General features: G+C 35.9%; 1 protein-coding gene across 1 annotated transcript in view; it reads left to right on the plus strand.

The window, feature by feature from the left end:
• The first annotated feature begins 424 nt into the window (after positions 1 to 424).
• LOC129228662 (neurogenic locus notch homolog protein 1-like) overlaps positions 425 to 13446 on the plus strand; it is a 76616-nt gene continuing 63594 nt past the window's right edge. The window contains exons 1-3 of the mRNA XM_054863346.1: positions 425 to 518; positions 4975 to 5211; positions 9743 to 9976. Of these exons, the coding sequence (XP_054719321.1) occupies positions 467 to 518; positions 4975 to 5211; positions 9743 to 9976 (523 nt within the window). The 5' untranslated portion in view covers positions 425 to 466. The remainder of the gene's footprint in view (positions 519 to 4974; positions 5212 to 9742; positions 9977 to 13446) is intronic.

The following is a 13446-nucleotide window of genomic DNA, read 5'->3' on the forward strand; positions in this document are numbered from 1 at the left end:
TAATTTATCATTTTAATCATTTTATCTAACTTAACATTTTTTGAAAGATCAGAATCGAAAATTATATACGTTATGTTTTATTAGCAAGAAATATTGAATGATATTCTGCCGTGGGTAGGTAAACGGCAGTATCTACAGAGATGAGTTTTTGAGATATTTGGAGAAACGCGTTTCGGACACTACTAGACACAGAAGAATTTTGGAATTAGACTTTTGCGCACTTTTTTTCAGCCGAAACCAAATAAGTAAGCTTGTACGATAAAACTAACGTACAATAGATGACAAAAAGAAAAGAAATGAAAAATTTGCAGTTACTGCTCTTTGCCTGTCCACGGCAGTATGGTCTTTCAGAATTTTAAAGTTATTTTTAAATTATTTATACGATTTTAGTATTTTAATGAGAAATTAATTTTTAGGATGTGATTGTCGAAGGCACACCACTGACTGCAACTTTGTTGACGGCAAAATGAACTGCACCTGTGATGCAGGATATATACAAAAGGATGACATTTGCGTTGGTAAGAAAATGTTACTGCTCTAATTTATCACTTCGATTCGAATGAAAAAAAAAAAAAAAACAGGGTGTGTCGTAAAAATACACGACAGAAATGAAAATTTTGAGAAAAACGGAAACATTTTAATTATTCAACAATCACTTTTTAACAGCACAGACTGTGTTAGTCATTCATTTTCATAAAATTGTATACATTCGTGCACGGCCCCACTTAATTCTTATATAGGCCGTGGCAATCGCTGATACTCATGGCAACAAAGAGAGCGCTACAGGGAATCCCTGTTTCCATTACGTTACTATTGATTGGAGGATGCAGGGGTTCCGCTCAGCGCCTCTTGCGGTCAAACTGGGGATGTCCAATCAAAAATAAAAACTTTGAAACGTCGACATTGATTAGTGGATGCATGAGCTGCATCGGTTTAGCACAGAAAAGTCATGAATTTTCAAGGCCTGTTAAGCGGCAGCGCAATCTAGTGGAACCATGATTCGTGTCACTGTCAGGGCCCGATTAAGATATCGAGAGGCCTTAGACCAAATACTTTTTTATGGCCCCTTGGTATTCAAACTTTCTAAATTTAGCCGTTGGCTGAAACAATTTTAGCGATAGACTAAAGTTATTTCAACCATTAGGGACCCCTAAATATCGAGAGCCCTAGGCCATGGTCTAGTTGGCCTATTCAGTAATGAGGCCCTGATCACTGTGCATCATCTTCTTCGCTCTTAAGAAGATAAATTACCGTTTTCGTGCGGATTCTAATATTCCCGCACAGAGCAATTTGACTGAATATCACAGTGGCTCATTTGGCAAAGCGTTAACCTTCGAAACCAACGGACCCCGGAGCGAGTCCCGGCCAAGACGTTTCACGCATATTCACAACGAAATTGTATATTTTAATGAAGAAAATAGATTTTAAGCAACGAGAACACTAAACAATACTCGAAATGCGCCGATTATATACACGTGCTTCAACGGACACTCTGGTTATAATTAACAGATGTACTGAACGCAGTATATACGCAACCCAACCACAGACAACGAGAAGGAAAGAAAGCGAGAAGAGCGCATGTGCTACACTATTCGTCACAAGAAACCAATTTCTGCATCACTTTTGTCACACGAAAGTTTGCCGATCAGAATTTAAAAGCCCTCACATACTTCAAAAGCACACGTCAATCTGGTTTAGAAAATGAATGATGACAAAGTATCAATTGAGGAGTAATCTTTCAAAAGAGAATACATCCCCTTGTTAGAAGTCTTTTTTTTCTATTTCTTCCATATGACCTTAATCAAACCCCCTACCCACCAAAAGTCCAAACGGAAGTAATTCTACTTTGCCAAGTTATTCAAGTTTGACTTTTCGGTCAAACGGTAACAAATCCGGCCCCTACATTTTCAACAAAAGGAAACATATTCTGATCGAATCTGTTGAACAGTTGAACGAATTTTTTTTTTTTTTTTTTTTTTTCAATGGAGCAGGAGCACATGTCTGAAAATCTCCGAGTTATATATATGTCCTTATGAGGTGGTGATATACTAAAGTTTTGGGGTGACATTGGAGTCATCAAAGTTACCGTTTTGGTTCAAAAGGGCACATATCTTCTTGATTTTTTTGTACGAGATTTTTATTCTCTGGAAAATAATCTGTTATGCCTTTCTTCCATTTTCTGATCCCGGAAATGATGAAAAAAACTATTTTGCTGTTAGCCTAATTCTTTTTTCTCCCATCCTGAACATATTTTACAAAATGGACTAATTTTTTATAAATTAGATCTCAATTGGTAATACACCTTAAAATGGTGGACCTTAGCAGCCGAGTAAGTTTTTTAGAGACTGGTACATTCGATACAGTAAAATTGGCCATGTCAAATCCCTCCCTAGTCTGAAGGGGCTGACCATAAACAATATTTCACCTTTTTAAACTTATTTGACCCCTTTTCCTCTTTGTCACAAAGGGTCATACTTCACCTAAGCCCTTCTACTTCCCTGATCACGTGTCACGCTATCTTTATCTTTGCTAACAATAAAGCTGAAAGTCTCTCTGTCCGGATCTCTCTTTGTCGGGATTTCTGTCTGTCAGGATCTCCGTGACGCGCATAGCGCCTAGACCGTTCGGCCGATTTTCATGAAATTTGGCACAGAATTAGTTTGTAGCGTGGGAGTGTCCACCTCGAAGCGATTTTTCGAAAATTCGATGTGGTTCTTTTTCTATTCCAATTTTAAGAACAAAATGATGGACGAATAAATTACGAAATTGTCATAACGTGGAACCATAACATGGACACAAGCCAATTGGCGAGAAATTCACCATACGTTATTTGTAAATATACAAGTGAACCAGAAGATCTTTTAATTTTTCTGCTACGGGCAAAGCCTTGCGGGTACCACTAGTATTACATAAAGATATTGTTGTAATTTGGTTGACTTTATTAAAAATGTCAACCAAAAAGTGACGTCACACTTCTTGTTACCCCTTCCCTCCCTTTTGCCATAAACTGTCGAAATTTTACGAATCCGCCCTCAAAGATAGACATCATTGGTGGACAACACCTTAAGTGCAATGTTTTTCTCAGGTGCAGAAAAATTCTATTTATTACTATCTGTATCTGCTTTGAACTACCTCTAACATCGTAACATCGGATGAAAGTTCATAAACGGGTCGTGGTTCTGTGAGACCATGCACACAAGTTCGAAAATGTGCACAGTCAATAATCCGCAGTCAGTAACATATAATAGCCAATGATCGAGTAACGCTCCTGACGTCACCAACAATGAAACTCGCGCCACGGCATGATAATTTGATAATATGTTTTGGTAATGTTTAATATGCAGGGAAAGGCTTCATTGTGACAAGGCTGTACTGTGGATCCGGTAACTTAACTGTTTTAATCGTAAGGCTGTATCATTTCAGGGGAATGAAGAAACGAAAAAGGGGTCAATAATGAACGCTATCTACTGGAATTTAGGGATAACCCACTGGAGCTACGGTTAAGATTTCAACGATAAAAATATCACCAAACAGGCAATGGCTTAGTTCAAATATAGAAGCCATTTTCACCCGTCATACCTTGACGGGCGATTTTCTAGTCTTTAATAATATTGATAGAATTAGCTGCGTTGCCTCGTATTGCACGGTCTACATCAAAAATAAAAGTTGCGTCAAGTGACGCATGTTTAACAATCAGGCTGAAATAAAAAAAAAAAAATATGGTGCAAATTTTCTCTTCAACGTGTATAGAAAAGAACAACTTTGACTTTAAGTTTAAATTTACACCACTTTGTATTTTTTTAATTCAAAAAATTCTACCATTGTTAATATTAGGCGTAAACATTTCGTTTAACGGATTTTTTGGTGAAAACAATTTCCGATGTGAACTTCTGAGTACCAAAGGATGTATGTGACAAATTTGGCGAGGATCCGAAATGTAACGATTGTGGCATTCTTCTTCATTGTGACCATCTTACAGTCCAGATGCTCGAAATAATTTCGAGTTAAAAAAAAAATGACGATCCTTATAAGACCAAAACACGAGTTTATCATATTTTTGAAATTTATGCTTTAACTAGCAAAAATACCCGGATTTGCCTGGGTCAGTAATAATTGTGAGAAACAATCGCTACTTTTATTCGTTTTCTGTTTTAATTGAAAGAGTTCAAAACACACCGCTATGACGCGATGTAAAATCGAGCTTCTTCATTACCCATAAAAGTAAAATAGCAAAAATATAAGGATCAAAATAGTATTCATTAAAAACGAAAGCACGATATTTAAGCAAACAAAAATTGGAAGAATTTTCGAAGTATGCAATTAAACTTCAATTGCTTAAAAAGATTTATCGGTTAATTTTTTTTTTCTTCTTTTGAGTAGGCTTGCCAGACGGCTTTCAGACAAAATCCCGATGTACCCTGTTGGTTTACTTCACGATCCCGTTGAATAGAAATTTGATTACAGATGACCAAAAAAGTCTAAAATTTATTAACTGTGAAGGATTACAGATAACCAAAAAAGACTAAAATTAATTTAACTGTGAAGGATTACAGATGACCAAAAAAGTCTAAAATTAATTTACTGTGAAGGATTACAGATAATCAAAAAAGTCTAAAATTAATTAACTGTGAAGGATTACAGATGACCAAAAAAGTCTAAAATTAATTAACTGTGAAGGATTACAGATGACCAAAAAATTCTAAAATTAATTAACTGTGAAAGATTACAGATGACCAAAAAAGTCTAAAATTAATTAACTGTGAAGGATTACAAATGACCAAAAAAGTCTAAAATTAACTTAACTGTGAAGGATTACAGGTGACCAAAAAAGTCTAAAATTAATAAACTGAGAAGGATTAATAATTTTGTCAGTTTTGTTCCTCAGAGCCAGACTAATAACGCTGGTATTGAAAATTGTTTAAATTTAAAACATGTTTCGATTGTGATTAACTCGACATATTTTTCAAATTTCAGATGCTTGCAGCGAGTCTAAGCCTTGTCTCAACGGCGGTTCCTGCTCGAATGGCGTCTGCAGCTGCAAGAAGGGTGTCAGTGGCAATTTGTGCCAAATCATAGTGGCATGCGACTACGATCAGCTGTGTGGAGTACACTACGACACCACATGCGTGTACGATGTACAGAAAGAGAAGGCGGTTTGTGGATGTCGGAATGCGAATCAAGTGTTTGTCAATGATGAGAAAAAATGCAGAGGTAAGATGCCATCATAATATACCATCAATAAGAAGCCTGTAGATGTTGTTTACATTGATTTTCAAAAAGCTTTCGATAAGGTACCGCATGTTGCTCCAGTTAGCAAATTAGCTGATATAGGAGAAGGAGGGAAATCTTTCATTTGGGTAAAAAAGTGGCTGACCGGAAGGAAACAAAGGGTAGTTGTAAGGGGAAATTATTCTAATGGGGGTGCGGTTTTAAGCAGGGTTCCTCAAGGATCAGTGTTAGGGCCTGTTTTGTTCATTGTTTTTATGAACGATATTCATAAAAATATTTCTGGGAACATGAATTGCTTTGCTGATGATGCCAAAATTATGGGTAGTGTAGAAAATGAAGAACAAGCAAATCAGCTGCAAGAGGATCTAGATCATATTACGGAGTGGGCTGATAAATGGGGTATGGCTGTTAATGTTGGGAAATGTCAAGTGCTACATTTAGGGCAAGGAAATAAGGGTACAAGTTACTATTTGCAAGGTTCAGTCATTAGTCAGGCAGACAAAGTTACTGTTCTGGGGGTCTTAATAAGTCAGGATTTAAAGTTCAGCCAACAGTGCAGCATTGCTAGTAACAAGGCCAATAAGATGCTTGCGTTTATCAATAGATCTATTTCAAACAAATCTAAAGAAGTTCTTTTGCCCTTATATAGAAGTTTGGTAAGACCTCATTTGGAGTATGCTGTTCAGTTTTGGTCTCCTTATCTTAAGAAAGATATTAATGTATTGGAAAGGGTTCAAAGGCGGACTACAAGGCTAATAAATGGACTTTCCCACTTAGACTATGATTCCAGGCTTAGAAGGCTAAAAATTTACAATCTTGAGCAAAGAAGAGGCCGAGGGGACATGATTCAGTTGTTTAAATTTACTAAAATGAAAGATGTTACGGGGCTAAAGTTTAGCACCGAAAACAGGACAAGGGGTCATTGTTTTAAGCTATTTAAATCTCAGGCTAACAGGGATATTAGGAAAAATAATTATTTTAGCAGGGCAGTGGAACCTTGGAACAGCTTACCGGAAGAGGTGGTAATAAGCAAGGGAGTAGATAGTTTTAAGAGGGCCATTGATCTTCACTGGAGATTGTAAATTCATTACGACGAGCCTAGCTGGGCCCAGATCCTTTTGCTGGTCGTCACTTTTGTATTTGTATCATGATGACACTTTTTAAAAGTAGAGTTATCAATCGCAACTGGATGACGTCTGCCCATAGATGTAGTATAACTAGATGCACAACTTCGTAGTTTCAGCAACTGAGCGTGCGACTCTTGAAATAATCGACCTCGCCCGACCCACCTGTATTGTCTGTTTTTTCACGAGAAGGCACTTCGCCACACCTCCTCCAACGAAGAGTTCCATTTTACTTTACGCGGGGGTGATCGGTAAGCAATCCACGCGCTTCTAAAAGAGACAACCAGACATCCTTAACCCTCTCCCCTTGGGCCTTTTTTAATGTGCAAGCAAGTCTTAGTGTCCTTTACATCACTTGCTTCACTTGTCTGTTGTCATATTAGTTATTTTTACATTTTAAAAACTGCTGCTTTTACAACAAAATGTTGTGATCCGAATATACCTTTTGCCGCAAACAGCGAAATAGAATCATCGAATACCACGTAACGAAGGAGGAGTCAGGTACCTTCTTGTGGAAAACGGACAATAGCAAGTCCCATTTCCTAGAAGTACCACAGGGGTACTTTTGGGCTTCGCCCCGTACTTGCCCCCTGAAAGTTTTTGCATGTGAAAGAATTTAAATAAACGTTTTTGTGACGTAAATGGCATTAATTTAAAATAAAAAAAGAAAATATCATCGCATTAATAACGCGCTTTACTTAAGCAAGCCATTCGAATTATTATTTTTCCTTGCGCATCGAAAAAGGCTCTTCATTATGCCACTCGGAAAACATTCGTATTTTTCTGCATGATCTTCCTCTCTGCAAGTCACTTCCGTTTTGGTGGGGAAAATGATGGGGAGAAGCAAAATTTTCTAAAGGAGAAGCTATCTGAAAGTTATTCCGAAAGAAGAACCAAGAGGAGAAAAAAGTTACGTTTTTAAATTAATATCTCCGCGAATTAAAGTCGCACAACTATAACATCTAACTAAACATGGAGCCAGGAAAATTACGAATCTATCTATACGTGGTTCGATGCTCTGTTTTCTGTCGTTCACCAGGAGTAGCGATGCCATATATTGACAGATGCATACAAAGATACATCAAATTTTATTAATTTTAGATCATATTTTCACGAAGAGTCGATAGATATTTGATTAAACAACATGTTAGATATACACAGACAATCGCATCTTAGTGCACTGAATCTCTGTAAAACGAAAATATTAATTCACTGACATCATATTTATTCACATATTCGAAGTTTCCGAGCTGAGAAATTTGTTTTTAACTATCAAACTTTTTGAAGTTCCGAGCTCAACAGAAAAGAAATTAAGTCTTTTATTTTCAATATCTAGTTCAGTATAGTCCGGCTCACAATTTTTCTCGTTTGTTTAAGAACAAAGCTACATCAAAACTTCAAAATGGTTGAAAATAAGAAAAGCCACAGTCTAAATAGTTGTGCCACGGATAAATGACGAATGAACTGGAAGCGGCAACAGACCACTTCATTTTGCAATAGATAGGATCAGCGAAAACGCGCAAGCAGTGAAATTTTAACTGCTTGCACGTTTTCGCTGATTTCACCTACTACAAAATGAAGTGTTCTGCTTCGGCTTCCAGTTGATCCGCCATCTCTCTGTGACACAACTATAAAATCAGTTATTGAAGAAACAAGTTTTCTTCAAGAAACATTGTTGTTTATTTGCAGCTAGAAGTAACCGCACAGCGATGCCCGTGCTAAAACTTTAACGGAAATCCGTTGAATAAAAAAAATTGACGCCCCTCCCCCTCTGATGTGAAAGGATCGTGTTTCCTTGTACAAAATGCGTACACACCTTAAAAAAAAAAACTATTTAAAATACTTTGGAATTTAAAACTTTTCGTCAAATCATTAAATTAGATTTACAGTTGCTTTAAAACTCTATTTAGCGAGTGAAGCGGTTTTTACTGCAATTTAAAATATTTCGCCAAATAAACAAAAAAAAAAAGACATCAAATAATATCTTTCAAATGTAAAAATAATTCCGCAACTCTATTGTTTATCGCCAAACTTGCCCAGCAACCACGATATCATAACCTATCCGTCTAACAAAGAAAAAAAAAAACATTCCGTAGAACATTCAAAAATCAGCTCAGAAAAAAAGAAGAAAATGTCGTACATTTCACTCGGATAAAAACTAATCAAAAGTTTCTTTTCTTTCAAAACAAATCGGCAAAACAATGAATTACATTAACGGTTGCCTTAAAACAATAATCCTAGACTGAACTGCTCAGCGCCTAACATGCCAAGGGACCACGCTATCGGATCCCAGCCCTGCAGATGTTTTTTCTTTGGCAATAATAAATGTTTCGCCAAACAAACAAAAAGGTATACAATCACATTAACAGTAGCTTTCAAATCTTTATATATTAAGAGCTGCATCGCCTGGCTTTGCCCGGTCTATCTTGAGAACAAAAATTGTGTCAAGTGACATACATTCAACAATTAATTAAAAGAATAACTTAATAACTTAAAGAATAACTTAAATAAAAGAAAAAAACTCCATGCAAAATTATCCTTCCAAACAATGACGGCAGATATTAAAATACGTTTAAGAAATTAAAATGCGAAAGATGAATTTTAAAAGCGTAACCATGGAAATCATGAAATAAAATAAGTATGGAAACGCGAAAATAAAATGGTTGACAACCTGAATCAAAATGACACATTTCAAAATCGATTTAAAAACGCTTGTAACTTTTTTTCCTTTGAAGATAGAAGCTAATTTTTTTGACCATAGGTCTAGAGAGTTCGAGAGTAAAAAATCTCACTTTTCCAATGCTGTCAAAAAGAAAACTGTGGGACAATTCCTCCACTTTTTATTGATAGATTCAATAAAGAAAGTAGTATCTAAATTTCAGCTAAGCCTAAAAATGTTCGAGCTAAAAACGCAAATTACTCCCGCCGTAATTAAGTTAGAGCATTGAAATAAATTGTTTAGAACGCAGAAAATTCTACCTTTCTTAACGATATATAATATTAATATGTGCAAGTAATTTTTCACCCCTTTAATAGCCAATAATAGGCAATTTACGTGAAATTTGAGTCTAAATTTGAATAAAAAAAACTATTTATCGGATTTTTTCGAATTATAGCCTATGTTACTCAGTAAGAACGCACCTTTCATATAGTGAAAGAATTTTTCAAATAGGTGCAGTGGTTCCGGAGATTACCTCGAACATATAAATACACAAAAATCCGCCCTCTCTCTTTTATAATATTAGTAAAGATTTTGCGGTCAAAGTGTATATACATAAAAGAATTGATTTGTGTAGTTTACCGAGCTCCAGCAATAGTGAGCTGGACTATACACTGCATTGAGCCATTTAATTATACAGCTATTGCTTTATTGGTATGTTTCATTTCAGTTCAATGCAAGGGTGCAGGTGACTGTCAAAATGGCGGAGAATGTATCAAAAAAGAAGAGGGTCACTTTTGCCAGTGCAAAAACGGTACAAGTGGTGATTTTTGCGCATCTGCAGTTTGTGAAGAGGAGTGTTTTGTCGGTGCTTACTGCAAGTATGATTTGAAACTACAAAAATCATACTGTGAATGCAAGAATAAGGACGATAGGCCTGACCCAAAGCAAAAAGCGTGTAGGAGTAAGTATTTTTTTAAAGTAAACTTCAACATGGTATTCTTATAGAAGTATAACGTGTTGCAATATGAAATTTTCTGTCTTAATTATTTTAAGGCATAGAAAATAGTGCGAATATTCAGTGTTGCCAGATGGTCAAATCCAGATTTCCCCAATTCCCTTCCAACTTTTCCCCAAAAAGCGATGTTTTCTAACAAAATTCCCCAAATTCAAAAATTATTTTTCCACTAATATTTTCATAAAATGAATCGACTTCCTCTAATATTTTTGTCTGTTGAAAATTTTTTTCCCCCAAATAGCCAAATTTTCTTATAAAATTCCCTAACTTTTTCTTTTTTCCCATTTTCGTTTTTTTTTTTTTTTTTTTTTTCGGTTTTCTTTATCTTTATCTTTCTTTATCTTTACTAATAATTAAGCTGAAAGTCTCTGTCTGGGTATCCCTCTGTCTGTCAGGATCTCTAGCAAAATTATCATAAGATGGACGAGTAAATTACCAAGCTAACGTGGAACCGTGACGTGGGCAACCAATTGGCGAGAAATTCATCATGCTTTATTTGTAAATATACAGGGGAACCAAAAGACCTTGCGCCTGACCGAGAGACAAGAAATAGCCAAATGTTTTTTTTTTCTTACTTGAATTTACTACTTTCCTTCTGTATGTACATTTAAACTGATGTGATTGTTGTATATATTAATTTAAGAACATTCTTCATCACACTTATTTTTACCTGTTTCACGTATCAACTAGTTATTCACGCAGAACATTAATGCAAATTTCGTAGCATAATATTCCACATAATGCGAAATGCGAATTCCATAAAGTTGAGCAAAGCTAAACCAACGCTGTTTGATACAAATAATGTAACTACTACTTCCTGACGCGAATCTAAATACGAAAAAAATTCTTTTTTCCCCCAGGTTTTCCCCAAGAAAAAAAATTTTGCCCAAAGAATTCCCCTCGAAACTCATTTCCCCAAAGTTTCCCCATAGAGCACCAGATTTCCCCAAAATGGGGAAATTTCCCCCAATCTGGCAACACTGCGAATATCATATGGAGATTTATGAATATTTAGAGATTTTTTGTGAAAATCCGATAAAAGAAAATTTTATATCTACTTTTATGATACTTGTTTTAAGTTGGGTCATGCAAAGTTCTTTTAACAATCGCAGAGCTTAGTTATTGTATTAGATTCGACAATATTTTAAAACTAGAAAGTCGCCCGTCAAGGTATGACGGATGAAAATTGCTTCTACTCTTCTACAATTGAAGGAAGCCATTGCCTGTTTGGGGATATTTTGATGTTTGAAAATTTTACCCTAACTCCAGTGGATTAACCCTAAACTCCAGTGGATACACTGTTAAAACTACAGGATGCATACGGCACCTTTCAGGGGAGAAACGCTTGTTCACCAGCGGCACCCAATACGGAGCCGAAATCGCACCTCTAAATAGGGTGAAAAACAGGCACCTTTTAAAAAATAGGACAGCCGGAGTGAAAAAAAGGAACATTTGGAGAGAGAAATGGCACCCTTACTATAGCTCCTCCTCCCCCTCCCCCGTATTGTGTGCGTTTTTGAATACAGTTCTTTTTTTTTTTTTTTTTGAAGTTTTGTTTTGATTTATGATATTCTACGTTTTGGACATTTTTCACATTGAACTCGATACTGGAAATGATTAAAACATGTAATTACAGCATTTGATCATATTTCAGAGTTTTCAACATAGTTAAGAAGTGCTCATTGCTCTAACTCAGTGTTTCTCAACCTCTTTTGACCCACGGGCGCGGTAAAAGCAAATGAAAAACTTTGCAAACCAGTGAAATCTTTATCGTTTTCTTAAAAAATCATAAAATAAATAATATTAATAATAACTCTGGAGCCGTTAAAAACATGTGAAAAATTCAGAGTTCTGATGAGGCTTTTATTTTTACAAAAAGTAATGTTAAGAATTAATAAAACAATAAATATCTACCAATTTACTTGGTATCAAAGATCTGTCACAAATCGTCTTTAATTTAAAGACGAGTAATTATTTAAATAATGTGAGAAATTATACATTTACTAAAACATGACGCATTCCGAAAATGAAGCGTAGCTGTACTTATGGATTATTTACATGAAGAGCCAAAAATATTCAGGGATATTACAGTTACGGAAAAACAAAATCGTTTCATAAATGTTAATCAAGAGTAACAAAATAAAATGCACATGAAGTTTTTCGACAGTTAAAAAACCAAAGGAAATTTCTAACGCTATCGAGACATTAACCGCTAACAGGAAATGATTCTAACACTTGAATGAAAAAGCAAAAAAAAAAAAAAAAAAAGAGCTAGACTGAGAGAGTTTTTTTTTTTTCGCTAGCTTTCTGTTATAATCTACGAAGCACAAGAATTATTTTTATTAAGATTCTCACTTGTTGATAATTGATAATCTTATAGCAGGTGTTTTTTTTTTTTTTTTTTGGCGATTGAGTACTCAAGAAAATAATGACAGATATTTTTAGTAGCGTTTTGAATGATGGAAATTTCACGATAGTAACGGTAACTGAAAAGCAATAAATGCACTTTTAAACACTTAACTATGTTTGAAAGCCCTAAAAGCTACAAAGTGATCAAAAGCTGTACTTACTTGTAATTTCGGATAGTTAATCCTAGAAAAGTTGTGTTTTAATCCAATAGAGCACTTCATTCAATGTGAAAGACACACAAACGCAATCATCATTTGTCCGCCATATTGAGGTGGTTGAATGTATGTCTAAGGCAAAAGGGCATGCGCAGTGAGTCTTTTCGCGATTGCATGCTGTTTCGGCTCCTCTGCTCTATTTTCTAGTCTGCATTGCACCTTCAGGTACAATGCTTTCACCTTAGAGGGAATATTTTCACTCGTCTGGAACCCCTGGTTATAACAGTGTAGAATTAAATTTCAACCACTTTTTTGATACTTCCTTCCCCTAAAATGACTGTCTTACCAACAAAACATTTAAGTGACTGTGATATAGTAATCACATATATTTTCATCGTTTCGCGTTTTTATTTCATGTGTTCGGATTTTTTATTTAATGGCGTCGTTTCCGAGTTTTTGGCGGCCATGTTTTCCCTTCTTCCTCTCGCGATGTGTTGTCTCCCGCCTTTTTCGCTCATTGGCCGTAGGCGTGGTCTAGTTCGGTGATGTCATTTTCCCGCGTTCCCATTCGTTGCGCTAAGTGACGCCGCGTATGGAGATCTGTTTTTCACGCGACCGCGTGGGTTTTTAGCTGGATGTCTCAAAAAATTTTCGTGGGGAGTCGTGTGCTAGCCGTGATACGTGACGGAGCGTTGGGCAGTTAGGAGCGCGGACGCTTGACTTGTGAATGGGTCGTATGCAATGGCGACGACTGCGATGCAAAATCTTGATGCATCGGCATAAAAAAGGATGTAAATTGTAAAATAATTGCACAGGAGCCTTAGAGCCCTGTTTCTCTAAAAAAAATGATAG

This window comes from Uloborus diversus, chromosome 8 (genome assembly GCF_026930045.1).
Source record: "Uloborus diversus isolate 005 chromosome 8, Udiv.v.3.1, whole genome shotgun sequence".
In the NCBI taxonomy this organism is placed as follows: Eukaryota; Metazoa; Arthropoda; class Arachnida; order Araneae; family Uloboridae; genus Uloborus; species Uloborus diversus.